The sequence below is a fragment of the Elephantulus edwardii genome, unplaced genomic scaffold (assembly GCF_000299155.1).
Source record: "Elephantulus edwardii isolate Elephantulus edwardi_28Jun2011 unplaced genomic scaffold, EleEdw1.0 scaffold00002, whole genome shotgun sequence".
Classification (NCBI taxonomy): domain Eukaryota; kingdom Metazoa; phylum Chordata; class Mammalia; order Macroscelidea; family Macroscelididae; genus Elephantulus; species Elephantulus edwardii.
Genome location: NW_006399752.1, coordinates 38,496,584 through 38,510,328, shown reverse-complemented (window position 1 = coordinate 38,510,328; position 13,745 = coordinate 38,496,584). Strand labels below are relative to the sequence as shown.

Below are 13,745 nucleotides of genomic sequence, written 5' to 3'. Positions count from 1 at the left end.
TAAGGGTCACACAGGTGTGGGCTGCAGGGGGGTCCCACAGTGTCCGGCAGTCTTCGCTCCTCTGGAGTTCCGCAGCAGGTGGCTGGCTGCTGCTCTTCCCGGGTCTCTTCCAGGGGTCCCTCTCGCGGTGTTCCCTGGTCTGGCGGCAGCGTTCCCCCGGTCTGGCGGGCAGCGTGCGTTCTCCCGGCTGGCGGAGGCGTTCCCCCGGTCTGGTGGGCGGCGGGTCTGGTGGGCGGTGGCGTGCGTTCCCCCAGCGGGCGGCGGCGTTCCCCCCGGCTGGCGGCGGGGTGCGTTCACCCGGCTGGCTGCGGCGGGCTCCTCTGGAGGTTTGAATTCACTGACAACTCTCAGGTAGAAAGATGGGCAGTCTCCTCCCATGCAGTTTACACACTTGGAAACACATGGAAGGTTCAGCTATGACTGAACACGATTAACAGGATAAATGTGTGTATAACGTATACATCATATGTATGTCATATGAATGTAACTGTTATAGCTATGACATATAGGAGTTATTGTCATACATGTTATTTTACACACAAATGTAGAGATGTCACATGATACCATGTTACAGATATGTGTGGTACCGAGTGTATGCAGCTCCTGGGCAGGAGTGACAGATGCCAGCCACCAGCTGAAAGTCACCTCTGGAGACAGACTTGAGTGAAGAGCCAGGCAGGGCTCTGGACTCTTAAAAACCCCGCTGAACTCTCCTGTGACTTTGGAGAAACAGCTTCATGACTCTGAGCATAATGTTTTCATTTGTAAAATAGGAATGACTGTACCTACTCTGTGCAAAGATTGAGCGTGATTATTTATGTACAGCACTGTTAGGTGGTGGTTAGATGGGTCAAACATTGCCCCTTGTACAACTGGACAGAGCCCTGCACATGGATCCCTCACAGGCTCTGCCTTGCTTACGCCCATTTCTGCAGCCACTGTGAGTCCATCTCGTGGAGCTGCTTCTTTTTTTCCACTGACCCTCTGAGCACAGTGTCCATCCTTCTCCAGCAAATGCCCCTCCTGATAACAGGTCCAAGCACATGAGATTGAGTCTCACCATAGTCACTTCTGAGGAGCGCCCTGGGTGACTCTCTCCGAGACAGACTTGTTTATTCTTTTGGTAGTCCATAGTATGCCAGCACTTGTCACAATTCAAATAAACCAGCTTTTTTATCTTCTTTATTCTCCAACTTTTGCACGCATATAAAGCTCTTAAAAATATCATTGCTGCATTAGATGTACCTCAGTCTTTAAACTGACATCCTAGCTCTTTAGCACTTTAAAACGGGGCTGGGCAGTTTATTTGCTCAGTGCAGTGTGTTACTGATTTCTTGTCTGCTGCTTCCATAGATGTTGATGTGGAGCCAGATACAGTGAAAACTTTATAACTTCAATCTTTTCTCCATCTACTACAATGTTGTTTATTGATCCAGTTGTAAGGATTTTTGTTTTCTTTGTGGTCAGAGAGGTAACTTTGTGGTTTCTTTGAGGGAAGTTTCTTTGTGGTCAGAGAGTAACTTGTGGTTGCTGTGATGCTAAACACTGTGACACTGATGTATTACTGATGTGTGCACTAATGGTTACCCAGTGGTGGTTACCTGTGGTGGAGCTTGCAGATTAAAACAGGCTTGGAAGCAGGAGTGGTATCCACTTCTGAAATAGCTTGCCTATGGAAAGAAACTCTATGAACTTAGCTCTTTCAGTCATAGAGTTGCTGTGAGTTGTCTGTGATTTGTCGGCTCTTAACAACAACAACAAGTAAGTTAAGCCAAGTAAGTTAAGTCTTTAAGTTTCATCAGTAAGTTCCTCAAGTCTGCTTTCTGCAGACATTTCTGTCATATGCATCCCAGAGGAAGTGGTTAATCTTCCCCTCATCCTAAACTGTGTTTTGGTCATATAGCCCAGCTCCTCAGTTCATAGCTCAGTATATAGATTAAAAAGTGTCGAGAAGGGATACAACCCTGACATGCACCTTTCCTGATTTTAAACCACATTGTGTCCCCTTGTACTGTTTGGAAAATGGTTTCTTTGTCTATATACAGGTTTCACATGAGCAGAGTGAAGTGTTCTGGAGTTCTCATTCTCTCTCTGTGGTATCTGTAATCTCGGATGGTCCACACAGTCGAATGCTTTTCGAAGTCAATAAAATACAAGTTTACAGAAAGAGATTTCCCAGGAGGATGTAAAGTATTTAGAGAGCAGGAAACTATGGATAATAATCCGAGTGAAGCCAACTCGCATTCTATGAGCAGTTCTGTCTGATCCCAGTCTCCCCCGATCCCTCACCCCAAGCAGTTCTTCTTTCTCTGACCAGGATCCGCAGAAGGAAGGGACACACAGCTAAGACCTTAGGAGGGTTCTTGCACAAAGTTTCCAAGGCCCCTGAAGGGGATACATTACCCCTTGTGTCTCCCCAGCTGAGGATCCCAGGACGTCTTGTGCTCACAGCTTTGGGGCTCATTGATTGTGTAATTCAGACAACAGCTCTTGAGGTTGACTGGTAGCATGAGGTATTTTCTCTGGTCTGGCCAGCTGCACCCCAGAGACAGTGCACCACCTCTTCACCTCACCTGAGCTGCTAGTTGGGTGTCGTCTAGACTTCTTACTGAAAAGCTCCAGTGCCTTCAAGTTCTGCGCTGCAGCAACCCTGCCGGACAGAGCCAGAGCGCAGCTGCCCCTCAGGTCTTCAGGCCTGAGAAGTTCATGTTTTTCCCCTGGAGTGGTTGGCGGCTTCCACCTCTGATCTTTTTACCAGCTCAAAGTTTAACCCATATTTTCAGTTTGTTTGTTTGTTTTAAAGTGTGTCTCGTGAACCAAGCACAGGGATCCACATTCTCTGGGCAGAGGTGGTCCTTTGCTCCCTCAGGAAGTGGGGGTTCTTTACGGCCTGGCACCCTCACTTGGTAGTGTACCTGCCCCCTTTCCCTCCTCCTCCTCTCTCTGGCATGTATTTCTCAGAAAAAATGTTCATCTGCAGGACAGGATGTAGACACCATTAGAATGGCCGCATCGCAGACACACTTGTGTCCCTGTCCCCAGGCCTGTCTCAGTTAAATGCCGTCATATATGAGGAGTGGGGTATTACAGTTTACTGCCGAGGAAGCCAAGGCTAAGACAGAAAACGGTATCGAGGCTGCATCTAAAACACAAACTCATTGCCACCTAGTTGAGCTGACCTGCCAGCGAGTTTTTGGAAGCTGTAAATTACACCGAGGAGACTGCCCATCACTCTCCTTGGAGCCGCTGGAGGATTTGGGCAACCAGAGAGACACCACTTTTGGATTAACAGCTCAGCTGCCTACGGGCTGCGTCACCAGAGGCTGCATGTGCTCATTGGCAGACGCTAGACTGTTACACTCGAAGAAGAGCCGGCTGACTCGGAACCTGGGGCCTTGTCCATGCTGCCATGTGCTCTGCTGTTCTCTCTGCATGGATGTCAGGGCTTGAAGTGTATCCCGTCAGAATGTGTTACCTTAAAAGCACAACAGAAGGTTGCTATGCACTGAAGTCAGCTCATTGTGTTACACCTGTGTGTGTCCTCTCATTGGGAAAGCTGTCGGTAGGTGCCATTGAGTCCACTGTGACCTGTGGTGAACAACAGATTGGAACCCTGCCTTATCCTGTGCCATCCTCACAATTTCTGAAGGTCACCGACCCATTGCCGCAGTCACTGTCAGTCTCTCTGGTTGAGGGTCTTCCTCTCTTTCACTGACTTTTTCAAGCATGATGTCCCTTTCCCGGGGATATTCCTCTTCTAGCTGCATGCTAGAAGTATGTCAGATGAAGCTTTATCATCCTCCAGGGAGCACTCTAGCTGCATCCTCTCTAAGACATCTCTATATGTTCTTTTGTCAGTTCATGGGATGTTCATTATTCTTCTCCAACACCACGCCTCAGAGGTTTCAGTTCATCTGTCCTTCTTACTCATTGTCCACCTCTCAGATGCACAGCAAGTGATTTGGAAATAGAGTTATGTTAATGTGGCCGTATCAGTACGGGGTGTGTTTTCAGCCAGAGTGAGAAAAGAGCAGAGAAGACAGAGGCAAGGAAGCAGCTGGGAATAGATAGATGGCACGCCAAGTGAAGATCCCCCAGGAAGCGGAAGAGAGCCAGGGACCTTCCTCCAGACCCAGAAGAGAGAGAGCCTTCCCCTGGAGCTCACGCTCGGAATTTGAACGTCTCGCCTCCTAAATGATGAGGAAACAGATTTCTGTTTGTCAGGCCATCCCCTTGTGGTATTTCTGCTGGGGCGGTAATTAGTAATGAACACAGGGGTCTCCGGTTTTCCAGGCTTCATGCTCGTGTGACTTTTGTAAACAAGGGAAGATGAAGAATGTGTGACTGCAGACGTGGTGTGACTTCCCAGGATCACAGAGCCTGGGAAATGGCAGAGTTGGTATTAACCCCATGACACTGAAATTCCTTGTGGTGAGACTGTGTGAGGAAAGCCAACCAACCGACAAGACGATAACATAATTACGTGCACAGGCTCGCTGTCCAGGCTGGGAGAGAGGACCAGCGTCAGCGTCCTGAACTATGCTGGGCTTGCAAAGCTGACTTCTTTATGGAAGTTTTGACTTTACCAGTGCATTTCCTCCAGTCCTTCCTCTTTGTAATTTGATGTTTGAGAATATTGTCATTTATTTTCATGTCATCTTTTCAGAGAGGCAGTCACTGTGTCCACAGTCGGTTGTGGGAGACAGCCTGGAGCGCCCCTTTCCTAGAGCCCTGCTGCCCAACTTTGTAGTCAGTGTTTTCCTCCCAAACCTCATCACGTCGGTCATGTGCTGGTCATCACAGTCCAGCCTTGGATTTGGTCTTCCCGTTCTAAGGGCTGTCCACCAACTATAAGTTCTTTCTGGTGGTATTTGTGAGAATTAATCATTTGAGTTAACCTTTTGAAAATTAAAGTGTGTGGCCAAACTAGCCATATTTATCCTATTAATCATGAGTTGAGAAAATGAATTTTAATTGAAACTCATCTATTTTTTTAAGATTAACTCGTTATGGTGAAATTGTGTACTTTTTTAAAAATGAAGACTCTCAAAAACAAAACAAAACACCAAAACAACAACCCCCCAAACGAGGACACCCCAGATTCCTTGCCTTGGTATCAGCTGCATGCAGCAGGTGTTAATCTAAACATTGGAGGAAAAAGTAGGTTTCGTCTTGATGAGCTGTGAGCTGGTTGTTGGCATCATTAGATCCTCTCAGCAGATGCCGACTCCTAGCAGCCCTGTGAATGGGTCAGAACCTTGGCCTGCCCCCTCCGCCCTGGTAACCCCGCCGTGCTCAGCCCTGGGGCAGCCGCTGTGTCCGTGGAGGGGCTTTCCTCCCCTCAGGCCTTCCCCAGCATGATGCCATTTTTCAGGGACTCCTGAAAACATGACTCAAGAATGTGAGACAAAGTCTCACCATTCACGTTGCCTGGAAGGAGCACGTCGGTTGCACTTTGTCCACGTCAGATTTCTCTGCTCTTCCAGCACACTTTGTCAACATCTCATTTCAGAGGCATCAGTTCTTTGGTGTTCCTGTTCATTGTCCAACTTTCACGAGTGGACAAAACACTGGAACAATGGGTCAGGCACACCTTAGTCCTTAAATTGGCATCTTTGCTCTTTCGCATTTTAAAGAGCTCTTTGACAACCTGTTTGCTCAACACATCATGTCTTTTGATTTCTTGACTGCTGTTGCCATGGGTATTGTTAGTCAATCCAAGTAAAATATATTATTTGACAATGTTTCTGGTTTTTAAAAAGAGCTAAATGTTACTTTAAATATTTCTTAGTTTCCTCAGTCTCTCAGTTGTTTTTTATGCATCTGAAAGTCGTACAGTGACTAAAGACGGCAGAAGAAGGCTTGATGCCTCTGAGTTGTGCTGTTGGAGAAAAGTGCTTCCAGAAGAACAAACAAGGCTATTTTGGAGAAAGTGAGACCAGTGTGTTCCCTAGGGGCAACGAGGGTGAGACTTCGTCTCACATACTCTGGGCATGTTGTTGTCGGGGGTCTTTGAGTCGAATATGACCTTATGAATAACAGATCTGAACCCTGTTCTGTCCTGTGCCATCCTCACACTTCCTGACACACTAGAGCCCGTTGTGGCAGGCACTATGCCAGTCCACCTGGTTGAGGGTCTTCCTTTCTTTCACCTGCCCTCTGCCTTTCTGAGCATCATATCCCTCTCTAAGGAATAGCCTCTCCTAACAAGAAGCCCAAAGTATCTGAGACGGAGCTTTATCATATTTGCCTCCAAGGAGCACCCTGGCTGTTCCTTCTCCAAGACACATCTGTTTATTCTCTTGGAAGTCCATGGGATGTTCGGTGCCCTTCTCCAACATCACAGCTCAAAGGCATCAATAATAATTCTGTCCTCCTTATTCATTGTCCAGCTCTCAGATGCATAGTGAGTGATCAGAAAGACCATGGTCTGAATCAGATGCATTGGGTATGTTGTTAGGAGGGGTCAGTTCTCGGAGAAGGACATCTTGCTTGGAAAGGTGGAGGGTCCGAGAAAGAGGAAGACCGTCAGTGAGAGGAATTGACACAGTGACTGTAACAATGGGCTCAGTTATATCAGATGATGAGGACGGCATAGGATAGGCAGGTTTCATTCGTTGTTCATGAGGTTGTTTGGGGTCACAATTGACTAGATGACACTTAACAGTAACAACCATTGTTGTTGGCCACCGTGAAGGTTAGAAGTTTATAAATGACACCATTGAAGAATGAAGCTCCGATCGTCGGTGCTCTGATGGCCGAAGCTGCGCAGTCATTCTAACTCAGCGGCCCTCCATCACACTGAGTGATTCCTCGGGCTGTAAATCTGTGTAAGAGGAGACCACCTGTCTTTCTCCTTTAGAGTTGCTGGTGTATCCGAACCATCAGCTTTCCACTTTGTAACCCAACACATTAATCATTATGCCATCAATACTCTTTGTGTTTGGGGTGGAGTGTTAAAAAACCAACAAAAAACTTACTTGCTCTGAAAAGAGGGCCAGATTCCCTAGTGCTTTAAATTGTTGTTGCGATCAAGTGCCCCTGAGGCGTAACTCACTCTTTTCTGACCCCCCAGCAGGTTTTCAGTGGCTGTAAATGACACAGGAGGAGATCGCCCATCTTTCTCGTGAAGCAGCTGGGGTAATTGAACCACCTCCCTTTGGTTTGGCAGCACAACTCTTTGTGACTCAGCCACCAGAGCTCCCTTTAAATTAGGCTTAGCTGCTTCTCATGGGGTAGGTGTGTTGGAGACAATAAGATTGGCACGAGATAGAGCAGTGTTTAGGGCTGTTGTATATAGGGTCGCTATGAGTCGCAGGCAACTCGATGGCACCGCACCTCACAACAACTTCTCTTAGAGAAGGGGCAGCCAGAGTGCTCTTTGGAGGCAAAGACGATAGAGCTTCGTCCCACATACTTGGATATATTGCTAGGGGAGGTCAAAATATGAAAAAAAACCAACCCACACACAGCAAAACCACACCAAAAACAACCACCCCCCCAAAAAAAATTTGCTCTGTCACTGTTGACATGGCATCAGGAGGTGGTGGAGTGAGTTGGCCGGCAGTGTAGTCGGCGAGATCTATCAGGAGAGACCTAATTGAGCGTTGGAACGAGTTTGATTTTGAGGAGTTTGGCCGAGATGATGGTGTTGACCGCTCAGGGCGACCCTTGCGGCTGATCACCCTCCATGTGGACAGCCCGAGTGGCTTAGCAGGGTGCTCTGGGGCCTGGGAGGCCGTCAGTGCTTCGGGTCTGAGGGCTGGAGAGGCCAGATAAGGTGCCAGGCAGCCGGTGCTGTCGATTGGAGCACAGCCACAATTTCAGATGGGAAAGCTAGCTTCTATCTTGGGACCGCTATTTTCAGTTTAACTTAAATAGGAAAACAACAGCAGGTCAGATTATTTTGGGGAAAGAAATATTTGGCCATAAGTAACAGGGTTATCTAGAACAAGGGCTGCATTTTTCCTTTATTTACATAACAGTCACCACTCTGCTTGTGTAATACTGGTTTTTGTTTGAGGAGTCTCTCCCTGGCGTGCGTGTGTGTGTGTGTGTGTGTGTGTGTGTGTGTGTGTACTATTTATAAACTAGTTTGTTGCCCTCAGGTCAGTTCCAACTTGTAATGACCCTGCGTGACAGAAGGGCTGGCCTGGGCCATTGCGGGGCTGGCCTCCGGTTGTTGCTGGGTTGAGTCACTATGTCCGTCCACCTCTGCCCTCACCGTAACCCCTGAGGACTCTGCAGACCAGCTAGGTTTTACGCAGCACATTTCAGCTCAGCAGACAAGAGGAGGGGCAGGGAGAGTGGGGAGGCGGGCTTGGCAAGGCCATCCCTTACTTAGGCTTTGTGGCCCTGTGAACCTCCGCTCGGAAGAACCGGGAGTCACAGTCGATCTTCACCCAGTCAGCGGCCGGCTGGGGGATTTCTGTCTACCAGGAGCCCCTTGAGGAGTGGGTGTGTGTGTCAGTGCCCCCAGGCCTGACCTGCCTGGTTTGTGGGGTGTCTGAGCGCCCCGGCTCTGTCCCAGGTGTGGCTGTCTCCCGGTCCTACCTTGCCTGATATATTTAAACTCAAACCCAAAGCTCAAACCCAGCCTGGGGCCCTCCTGTCATCCATTGCACGTGGCTGTGGGCCCTTTGCTGGCCACTCAGGGACGCTGAGAGGCATGGTGTGCCCCCGATGGGTCCGTGTTTGGGATCTGTGTTGAGATCTGTTGGAAGCTGTGGGTTTAAGTTTTGTTTCACTAAAATCCTGACTAGCATGTGGGAGAGGAACACATAGTTTGTACTGCTTCCCTTGTGCATCTCCAGGCTGACTGCCATTGTCCCCTGCTGCCCAGGGGGAGGCCTGGCCTGCGTGCACACCCCGCCTATACGTGTCACCTGCCTCCCCACCACTGGGGCCCCGGGAGCCTGGCTTTTCCCCTGAGAAGCACCTGCTCGTTGTAGCAAATGCCTTTTCTTCAGGAGTGTGGGGTGCTGGCGAGGGCCTGGGTCTCCTGGGGAAGTGGGGAGACGATGGCCCAGCCCTGACCCACACTCACTCACACCATCCTTTCCACCCCCAGGCATCAAGGACTACTCCAACTGGCCCACCATCCCCCAGGTGTTCCTCAACGGCGAGTTCGTGGGCGGCTGTGACATCCTCCTGCAGATGCACCAGAACGGGGACCTGGTGGAGGAGCTGAAGAAGCTGGGCATCCGCTCCATGATGCTCGATGAGAAGCAGGGCCAGGACTCCAAGTGAGGGCACAGGCCCCACGCGCCGCCGGCCCCGGGAGGACCCGGGCCGGACCACTGCCCGCCGAGCCTTAGCGACCGGGCGCCAGGGGCAGACGCAGCGGCTCGCACCGTCCAGAGGCGTGAGCAGTGGGCGCGGGGCGTCCCCCTGTGAACTCGATTATTGATTGTAACCACTGCACTGTCATGATACGATGTTTCCTTCTGATAGAGCCCCGAGCAGGACCTGTTGTGTTGTCACTGTGCTCTCAGTGTGGAGCTTCAGAGTCCTCGTTCGTGACCCTCGGCCCCAAATCATGTAACCTGGTCTCTTCCAGAAATGATGGACACGCGAAAACATGCCACAATTGGGGTGGTTTTTAGAATAAACTGTCAGCATAGAGATCTGTGAGCGAGCTGTGCTTTCTGTGAGGGCTCAGGGCCTGCGAGCTTTGCTCTTTGGAATGAAGAGTGGGCCTCCCACTCTTCTAGTACATTTGCTACAGACGTGGCTGCCAGACTCTGTGCGCTTCTCTGGGGGAAACTGGCTGGTCCCAGTCCCCGTGGAGGTGGAGGTGGGGGCCTGGCCAGCACTGGAGGGAGGGGAGTGGAAGAGGGGTCCCATCACACCTCACCTGTCAGAGGCCTTGTGGGGTGCAGATCGTCAATGCTCTCAGCTGCTGACTGCAAAGTTAGAGGTTCAGGTCCACCCAGAGGACCTTGGGAGGAAGATCTGGCCTCTGCTGCTGAACAGCCAACTGAAAGTACCACGGAGCTGTGACTGTCACCCCCACTCAAAGAGCGGTGCGTGCTGCCACACACAATCACACACCCTCCACAGAGCTGTGTACTGTCACAAACTCACACACCCCACAGAGCTGTGTCTGTCACACACAAACCCCCTCCACACACACACAGGGCTGTGTACTGTCACACACATACCACCCCTCCCCCCCAGAGCAGCTTTCTGTGACACACCCCCTTCACCATGAATTGTCCTCCCTTCTGCAGCAGTGGCTTTATCTGTCCTGCGTGTGGCTAAGCCTGTGTTGGGCCGGGCTGCTGCAGTCATATGAGGAGAAATCATTAGCTGCCTGTTGAAGTATGAGCTTCAGTTCTGGAAATGGGATCATCCTAACAAGACAAGGGCTGAATTCCCAGAAGGCTGTGCGGTGGACAGTCTCTCAAGGTGTCTCTCTCTAGACAGAGGGGCTGGAGAGGAACCTTCTGGGGCTTCCTGGGGCAGAACGTCGACGAGGCCCCAGCTGTGTCTCTGGCCCCCTTCAGGGGTGAAGTGACAGCCATTAGAATGGATGACTTTGGAGAGACAGATGGGGAAGAGGATGCATTTGTTCACGAAAAGAACAGGTGTGGCTAGGAGGACAGGAGGGCTCTCTCCCCAGGACCCTTTCTGATGGGGACCCTTTCTAGCAGTGCCCTCTGGGTAGCGGGTTCTACTGGGCTTCCCATGAGAAATCCAGAAAGGAGTCACTTTTGAGGTGAGGATTGAAGCTGGCTGGGCCCTGCCCCTGCTCTGCGGGCTCATCCTGGTTCACTGTCCTGCTCTCCCCCTCCCCAGAGGTTTTGGGTTCTCAAAAGAAGGGAGAGGGGGAGGGTTGTAGCTCACCCCAGTGTCACCGAGAACCCTCAGATTAGCAATTAGAAACTGTCCCTCGCTAATCACAGACCTCCAGGTTGAAAGCACACGGAGAGTGGATTATTCTAAGTGGTTCTTACTCCGTTAACTGTGTGTTGCAGCCCACAGGGCCTGACTTCAGCTCAGCACTTGTGGAGACTCGGGTTCGAACCTCTCCATCAGAACCATCTCTGGAGATGAGCAATGAGGGCTTCCGGGGGAGGGCAGAGGACTCAAGGGCCCACAGCCCATGTGGCCGCCCAGCTGAGGCTGTGACCTTGCCCTTGTAGAACAAACACCAGGCCCGAGTCCGACCGAGCCCCCTTCCATGGCAAATGAGGGTGCTTTTCCGTACACCTGTTGCTTCAGACTTTCCCTTTGCTCTGCCTGGATACCTCTAGGCCTCATTTGTGGAATGAAATGGTGAGTGATTTCTTAGCTGGCGGACAGCGCCAGAACCCTCCCCAGAAAGTGAGTAGAGTGAGAGGCTGGCTGGCAGGTGAGTACTCCGGCTCCTCCGAGGTGCTGAATCACACAGAGATCCTATCAAAGTCATTAGACGACCTAAAACATTTCAGGAACCTGCTTCCTGCGAGGCCCACAGAAGTGCAAACACGCTTTTCAAAAGTTCATTAATCATCTTCCCCTGTTAGACTTCACACGTCTTTGCAAAGTGGAACACTGAAGATGTTATCTAGTGGAAGTCAGGATGGTTTTGACATTGTGTATAATTCAAGTTCAGACTGGTAATTAGAGCAGGGACATCCAACTTCCTTGTGCAAACAGCAATATCAGACACGTTAACCCAAGGATTTATCACGGTTTCCGGAGTCATTCCCACGGCCCCTGTCATTGTGATTTTCCTTTGTTACTGGGCTGCCCTCCCAGCTTCAAAGTGCTGAGGAAGAGGCCTTTTAGAAATGAGGAAAGTCATTTTAGATAATGAAAAGAAATTTAGAAAATATGTTGATTTTATTTGCCCTCTTTAATTTACTTAAATAATTTGCGAATTCATGCTTCCCTGTGAAGTCACAGCAGCCAGGTTGTGGGGGAATTCTTATTAAATTGATCTTAATGGTTTACTTAGCTATTTAGGAATAAGCTACCTTAAAAGTTGCACTGTCATTTGTATCAAGGGGGCATTAACAGTAAGGAAACGGAGGAGAGATTTGCCTGGGCAAGTCTAATTGAAGTAAATTCAAATTGGGTGAGAAGGCGCTTGTGTGTCCAAGAGGAACTGGCATGGGAGAAATACTTATTGGTGGATATTGTTGTTGTCAATTGCCTTCGACTCAAGCCTGACTCATAACGACCCTATGAACAAAAGGCCTGAAGCCCCTCTACAACTATCTTCATTTATCAAAGTTCATAGAGTTTCTGGAGGCATGTTATTTAGGAAGTGGATGCCACCCCTGCTTCCAGACTTGTCATAGTGTGTTATTGTTGTTATGTGCCCCTGAGTCGCCTGCAATGTATAGTGACCCTATGTACAGCAACTCGGAACCCTTCCCAGTCCTGAGTCATTCTCACTAACTCCTCATTGCCCCAGTTACTGTATCAATCCATCTCATTTGGAGTCTCCCTCTCCTGCGCTGTCTATCCACCCTTCTGAACATGATGTCTTTCTCCAAGAACTGATCTCTCCTGGCCATGTGCCCAAAGTAAGTGAGGCAGAACTTCAAAATCCTAGCCTCCAAGGAGAGACTTGGTTTCACCCTCTCCAAGACAGACCTGATTGTTTTCTTGGCAGTCCATGGTACATTCAAGACTCTTCTCCAGCACCACAACTTGAAGGCATCTATTCTTCTGTCTACCTCAGTCATTCCAACTCTCTGAAGCAGAATAAGTCATTGTGAAGACCATGGCCTGGATTAGGCACAACTTTGTATCTAGATTTGTCAGTGGATATTCCCACACAAAGATGTTGATGTATGTTGTTTGGTGCCATCGAGTCAGGTATGATCATGGTAACCCTAATCAACAATCTAAACCCAGTTCTATGTTGCACCCGCCTCACACTTCCTGACACACAAGAGCCCATTGCAGTTCTACAATCACTGCATCAGTCCACTTGGTTGAGGGTCTCAATCAAAAGAACAAAAAATTCCATTAAGGAATGGTTTAAGAAAAGTACAAAATAGCTTTAAGTGGTATTCCGGGGCCATCTAACAGCTGCTTTGAGGGGAGGTTACACCCCAGGGCCAGCTGATAGTGACTTGAGGGAGGGTAGTGAGAGGAGGAGGTTGAAAGCTGGCTGGACCCAGGTGGCAGAGATTCAGATGACTGAGGTGGACCCCAGTGGGTGGCACTGGGTCATTTCCCAGAGGAACCTCACTTTCACTTCATCTTGAAGCCAGGGAGGGTTTTTACAGCCGGGAACAGAAATGGAGACAGTTCCCTGCTGTTGCTCTGTGAGCTGAGTGGAGTTCAGCTGAGAGCCTGCAGTTGCCTTCATGCTGAGTCCAAGGCATATTTCAGAAAGTGCACCTGCTTGCAGAGATCTTTTTCTGACTCAGCTAAGAACAGCCTTCCTCAGACACCTCTCTGCAATCCCCACTCCTCCCAGGGAGGGCTGCCCTGACCCCAGCAAGCCTCCCTGACCACTCAAGACCAAGTTCACAGGGAGTGGGGTTATTTCACCAGATAATGGACCACAGGAAGCACCTGTTCCAATGTGGAGAGTTCCAGAGTCTCAAAGGCATGTGCTTCAAATTCACCAGCTGCTCCGTGAAGAAAGATGGGCAGTCTCCTTCCACTGGATTTACTGCCCCTGAAAACAGCTAGAGCGTCAGTTGTGGGTCAGTTCTGAGTCAACATCACACAACAACAACAACAACAACAATAACAAATCTTTATGGGAGGAGATTGCTCATCTTTCTTCCATGGAG

At 49.6% G+C, this 13,745-nt stretch overlaps 1 protein-coding gene across 1 annotated transcript in view; it reads left to right on the top strand.

Annotated features, from left to right (window-relative positions):
• Positions 1–9,249, top strand: part of GLRX5 (glutaredoxin 5) — an 18,757-nt gene extending 9,508 nt beyond the window's left edge. Inside the window, exon 2 of the mRNA XM_006879090.1 lies at positions 9,071–9,249. Within this exon, the coding sequence (XP_006879152.1) occupies positions 9,071–9,249 (179 nt within the window). The remainder of the gene's footprint in view (positions 1–9,070) is intronic.
• Positions 9,250–13,745: the final 4,496 nt, after the last annotated feature.